At 55.8% G+C, this 6,016-nt stretch overlaps 1 protein-coding gene across 1 annotated transcript in view; it reads right to left on the reverse strand.

The window, feature by feature from the left end:
* The window catches only part of PRICKLE4 (prickle planar cell polarity protein 4), a 5,870-nt gene extending 619 nt beyond the window's left edge, over window positions 1-5,251 (reverse strand). Inside the window, exons 1-6 of the mRNA XM_008062585.1 lie at window positions 5,191-5,251; window positions 3,552-3,695; window positions 2,544-2,651; window positions 1,435-1,572; window positions 936-1,139; window positions 154-358 (exon numbers count right to left, since the gene is read on the reverse strand). Coding sequence (XP_008060776.1) covers window positions 154-358; window positions 936-1,139; window positions 1,435-1,572; window positions 2,544-2,651; window positions 3,552-3,683 — 787 coding nt within the window. The 5' untranslated portion in view covers window positions 3,684-3,695; window positions 5,191-5,251. The remainder of the gene's footprint in view (window positions 1-153; window positions 359-935; window positions 1,140-1,434; window positions 1,573-2,543; window positions 2,652-3,551; window positions 3,696-5,190) is intronic.
* Window positions 5,252-6,016: the final 765 nt, after the last annotated feature.

Consider the following 6,016-nt stretch of genomic DNA (forward strand, 5'->3'; position numbering starts at 1 on the left):
CTCGGGTCGGGGGGTGCGGTGGGGGGACGGGGCGTTGCTGGAGGGACGGGACAGCGTGACACCGGGGCGAGGGTCCCAACCCGGCAGAACCCCCTCCTGAGCCCCGCCCAAGCCACCGCCCCCGCCGGCTTTGAGCTGCACCTTCTCCCTTGCCAAGGGACGTCCGCCCTTCCAGTGCCCCGGCCGAGCTCGAGCCTGCATCCGAGTAACGGCTCTCGAAGCAGCTGGGGCAGCAGGGGCTGCCCCCCGGCAGGGCGTAGCGTCCCCCGCCCAGGGGCCCAGCGCAGTCCTGGCAACAGAAGTGGTTCTCATGCCAGTGCCGTCCCTCCGCCTCGGTGCAGCGCCGGGAGAAGATCAGCTGGGAGAGGAGAGGGGAACGGTTCGTTCATCCATCCATCCATTCATTCATGCATCCATCTAATAATCATGCCTTATACCCAGTTAACGCTAAACCACGTCTACAGACATTCCCATTTGATCTACCCAGCCACTCTTGGACGCAGGGAGGGCTGATTGGCTTAGCCAGGATCCCCTAGTAGCAGGTGGCACAGCCGGAAGCACAACCTGGGCCGCCTGGACTCCCAACCCAGGGCTCTGCGCTGCCTCTTTTGCTGACATTAAGGGAATTTCTAGCATGAACAAGCACAGCACTGGGCTCTTGGCATATACCGAGATGAACATCTGTCCAAGAGTCCCCGCTGTAGAGAAATTCTCCAAGTCTGAGACGGCTTCTGGTGGGGCTGGGCACAGAGAAAGGCAGCGGGTCCCACATGCCCAGAGCTCAAGTCAGAACACGGGCACAGGGCAGTCCCAGTTCTCCCCCACTCCCCGCTACTGGGAGAGGCTGGGGCCCAGGATGGTGTCCCCTCACATCCTGCCACTCTGGACCGTGGGCAGCCCCCCACCCCCCGCAGCCTCTCCCCTTAGGGCTGTACCTGGTCACAAGCCGGGCAGCGCGGCCGCAGCAACTCGGCGTGATGACGGCCGCAGTAGAGACGCCCATCGTGGTAGAAGTAGATGAGGTTTATCAGGGCCTGGCCACAGGCCTGGCAGGCAAAGCAAGGCTGGTGCCAGCAGCGCCGCTCCCCTGCCCTGGCTGCGAACACTCCGTATTCCCCTGGCTTCAGCCGCTCCCTGCACTGCCGGGCGGGGGCGCTGGGCCGGTTAGAGTCGGCACCACACTCCCAACTTCCCTCCAGGCTCTTCCATTCCAACCCCAACCTGTTCTCCCCTTACCCAAGCAAGCCCACACCCACTGCAGGGTACACCAGAAGCTTCCAGACTTAGTTTCCCTTTTTCCTAGCGTTTGCAAAATTACCAGTCCCCAAACCCTGTGTCCCAACCAGAGTCCCAAAAGTGCTCCTCTTCTGCAGAAGTGAGCGGCAAAGACTGGAGGAAGAGGGGGAATTTGGGGGGGGGAAGGGAACTACGTACCTTCTCACAGGTGTATCCTTCAAGTTTGGGAGGTACCAGGCGGGTCACCCCCTGCCCCAGGGCCTCCTGCTTCCGCTGGGCACAGAAGAGCCGCAGCTCGGCCAGCTCCTCCTCCCCAAGGGCCAGGCAGTAGCGCTCCTACAGAAACAGGCCTCCACAATGACTGGGAGAGGCCCAGCAGGAAAGACTGAGGTTTGAGCAAAGAAAGAAGGCTTGGCTGCTGGGCCAGAGAAAGCTGTAGGAATTCAGGGAGGTGCAGGAGATAAAGCATAGAAGGGTGCTGAGAAGTAGAGGGAAAGAATGGAAGAGGCCGGGCTCGGTGGCTCAGCCTGTGATCCCACGCTTTGGGAGGCTGAGGTGAGTGGATTGCCTGAGCCCGCGGATTCGAGACCCGCCTGGGCAACTTGGCGAGACTTCATCTCTATAATTAAACAAACAAAAAAATCAGCCGGGCATGGTATCGCGCACCTGTAATTCCGGCTACTGGGAAGGCTGAGGCGGAAGGATCGCCGGAGCCCAGCAGGTCGAGGCTGCGGTGGCTGCCAGCGGCCACTGCATTCCAGCCTGGGTGACAGAGTGAAACTCCAATTCAAAAAAAAAAAAGAATGGAAGAAAGTCTACCTCAGTCTCACCCCACCCCCCAGAAGTGGTCATCACTTAGGGCCTGAGAGTCCCTTATTTCTTAGCCCCGTCACCACATATTAGGTCCTTGCTCTCAGCTAGAGCTCAGCAGCACTTCCCATTGTTGTGTCTTCTCTAGTTCATATACTCCTGGCTTGTTCCCCAGGTGAATTGTAAGCCTTTAGGCACATGTAGGTCCTCAATAAATTCTTAACAATCATACTCTACATTTGTACATTCCACAGTCAGTTCCCAAAGTCGTTCATGTCCATTTTCCCACCTCCTCTTGAACTAAGCATTGTGGTGGATAAAGCTGATGTTATTGCACCCATTAGGTAAAACTCAGGTCGGGGGTGCCTTCCCCCAACCTGTGGCATAGCTGGACCTTAAATCCATTTCCCTGACTTCTGGACCAAGCTTCTGTCCACCAAGTAAAGGGGTGGGGGAGGGAAGCAAGTGAGAGGGAAGATGGGGGAAGGGAGACCCACATCACTGTCCTGTGGAGGGAGCTGCTGCAGAAGAGTAGGCAACCCAGGCCCGTTGGGGGCTTGACTGATGTCCTCGCAAGGGGGACCCAAGCTTGGAGCAGCAGGACCCTGAGGAGACAAGGCAGAAGGGAAGGAGTGGAGTTAGGTTCCTCCTTTCTGTTCCCTGGTCTCCCCCTCCTCACTGACACCTTTCTTCCCATTTAGAGCAATTTCTGAGCATGCCCCTCCATCTGGAGGTTCCTCCTTCCAGATCCACACTGAGCCCAGTGCAGCTGATCCACTCCTGCATCTGTGGTCTTTCCTTGAGGGAGGGTGGGGAGGCCCCACACCCCAAAACAGCTTCCCTTCTTAGACTTGAAAGCACCCCCTTCATTCATGGGGCCAAGGCCCCTAGGATCTGCTTTGACAACATAGACCCTTCCCCAGGAGAGGTCATGAATATTCATGAGAGTGAGTTTAAAGTCAAAACCTCATGTCCTAAGGCAGCAGTCTCCAATCTTTTTGGCATCAGGGACAGGCTCCATGGAAGACGATTTTTCCATGGACGTGAGGGGTGGGGGCGGGGGAACATGTAGTCAAACTTCACTGCTAATGTTAATCTGTATCTGCAGCCACTCCCCAGTGCGAGCATCACGGCCTCAGCTCCATCTCAGATCATCAGGCATTAGATTCTCATAAGGACCCTGGAACCTAGATCCCTCACATGTGCAGTTCACAGTGGAGTTCCCTTTCCTTTGAGAACCTAATGCCACTGCTGATCTGAAAGAAGGTGGAGCTCTGCTTGCCTGCCACTCACCTCCTGCTGTGTGGCCCGGTTCCTAAGAGGCCATGGTCTGGTAGCTGGTAGGTCTGTGACTAGGGGAAGGGGGGCTGGGGACCCCTGTCTTAAGGGGGTACAAGGGTCACAAGAGGTAGGCACTGAGGCAAACTCACCGGCTAGTGGAAAGGAAAGAGATCCAAAGGACAGAGGGCATGTTGGTCTCAGAGGAAGGACAGGACTCTTACTACCTGAGCAGCGGTATCCTCAGGGTCCTCTCCTGGCAGGTGGCTCGAGTCACCATCTGAGTTGGCTGGTAAGCCTGGCTCTCTGGGGATGGGGCTGTCCTCTCCGTGGCACCAGCCAGAGTTCAGCATGGTCATTAGTGGCAAAGTCTACCCCCTAAACAATAAGGACACCTCCATTTATGGGGCTCTTACAATGTTCTGGGCAGTGCTAAGTGATTTACCTCATCTCACCCAATCCTCCCAACACCCAGGTGACTTACGTGGCACTGTCCCCATTTTACAGATGGCCAAACTGAGGATCAGTGAGCATTAATGTTATGCCCAAGGTTAAAGCCAGTAAGTGGCAGAGGCAGGTCTTGAGGCCATGCCTTTTGGCTCTAGTATTTCTGAATTCAAACTCTGGGGTCTCCCCAGATTGGGATGGAGATAAGATGACGTGAATGGAGAAGGCACTTGTCTTTCTGGTGGGTCCTTGGGCAGGCCAGCCCTTCCACCTCACCTCACCAGCCTTAACTCCCCCCAGTCCTTATCATGCCCCCAAGGCCCCAGTGAGTTTTGCTGCCTCACAACCCCCTATAAGGACCCAGTTTTTCCAGCTGGACCTGTTAAAGGACCACTGGAAGTAAGCACATTTGGGGCCCCAAGATTTAGCATCTAATTTTTCTCTCTTTGCTGTCTGCATCTCTCTAAACTCCTCATCTAGTCTATAAATTCCTCAAGGACAGAAGAAAATCTTACACTTCTATCTATAGCACCATTTTATTGAATAATCTAACTGCATCTCTTCAGCCTTCCTCTCAGCGAGTCCTGCAATGACTGCAGTATCTTGGGGATAAAGAGTGACTGCTGATGTAGAGAAGAGATGGGTCCTGCTCTCAAGGAGCTCATAGTCTAGTGGGTAAGGCAGAGATGAAACCAGGTAGAATGGGACCAGAGTGCTGGGCAGATAAACACACCCTGAGGGAAAAAAATAACTGGAGCAAACTGTTCTACAATGTTTACTCTAAACTATTCTAGAATGGTATATAATATAGTCCATCCTCACAATAATCCTATGAGGTAGTTTCTTTTTTGTTGTTGTTTTTTGGGTTGGCATCTCACTCCGTTGCCCAGGCTGGAGTGCAGTGGCACACTCACGACCACCCCAGAGTCGACCGACTGGGCTCCGGTGATCCTTCTGCCTCAGCCTTCCAAGCAGCCGGAACTACAAGTGCGCACTCCCACGCCCAGCTAAGTTATAATTTTATTGTAGAGACGAGGGCTTGCCAAGTTGCCCGGGCTGGTCTCAAACCCACGGGCTCAGGCAATCCGCTCACTTTGGCCTCCCAATGGGTGAGGTAGTTTCTATTATCCCATTTGACAGCTGAAACAAACTGAGGTTCATTAACTTGCCCTTGATCACACTAGAAGGCTAAAGGAAGCTGTAGGAAGAGGTGGCCTTAGGGCTGGGAGGGATTCTGCCAGTAGCTGGGCATAGGAAGGCCACTATCAAGACCCTGGGCACCAGAAGACCCAGCTTTGGGGTTGGGGCCAAGTTTTGAACCACACATTATATTGTCTCCCAGCCCTGAACCCTCCTCACTCCCCGCCCCCCTTCATATGTCCTGTGCCACCCTTCCCTCCTTCCTGGCTCCACACCCACCTGCTTCCTTCCTCCTCTGTCCCTCAGGTTTCCTGTGGAAGGTGGCCAGGATGGGCAGTTCACACCCAGGGCCAGGAGGAGCCACTTCCCTTAACAGTACTGTCTCTGTCCCTGGCAGTAAGAAAGGAGAGGGCCTCTGGGGTCCCAGAAGGGGACTTGCATTCTCTTCCAGGTTAGCTCAGGTTTGCACGGAATTGTCCCACACGAAAACAACGATCAGAAATCAGCCTTCACTCCTTACCCTTCTATCTCCCCCGGCCCCAGGACGGCCAAGTTCCACCTCCACCTAGAACGGAAACCCACCACACTAATAAGTTGGAATCCTTCCATAATTCCCCTCCCCCTCCTCCTCGGATAAGGGAGAATGTTGAATCCCCTCTCCTACCTCCACATAGGTGCAAGCAGGGTCAAGAGCTCGACCTCCCCAACCCACCCCTGCCCTGAAGAGCAGAATCCGAAAGGCCCCAGGGCCCTGGGAGGTGGTGGGATGAGGTTTCCCGGGACAGTGGGAGGAAGAAGGGGGAGTACCCGGTCCCAAGTGCATGATCTCTCGGCAGATCCCCAAAGTTCTAGGACTTGGCAGGACTCCTCTGCGGGAACACAATGTGGTTCCTAATCTGGCTTCTGGGAGTTTCGGGGAGGGGAAAGGGACTGCGCTGGGGGTCTCACCCTCGCCGCACGCCGGTGTCCGGGCTGTTCTGGACCGACCTTGCCGTCGGCCCCTCACCTAGTCTCCACTCCAAGGCCTCAGCCTCCGCCTCTGCCCGCCCTGACTGTGAGGCCGTCCCTCGCCCACGCCCCGGCAGCCCCCGCCCGCCACCTCCCC

This window comes from Carlito syrichta, unplaced genomic scaffold (genome assembly GCF_000164805.1).
Source record: "Carlito syrichta isolate Samal-C Ts95f unplaced genomic scaffold, Tarsius_syrichta-2.0.1 Scaffold305755, whole genome shotgun sequence".
Classification (NCBI taxonomy): Eukaryota; Metazoa; Chordata; class Mammalia; order Primates; family Tarsiidae; genus Carlito; species Carlito syrichta.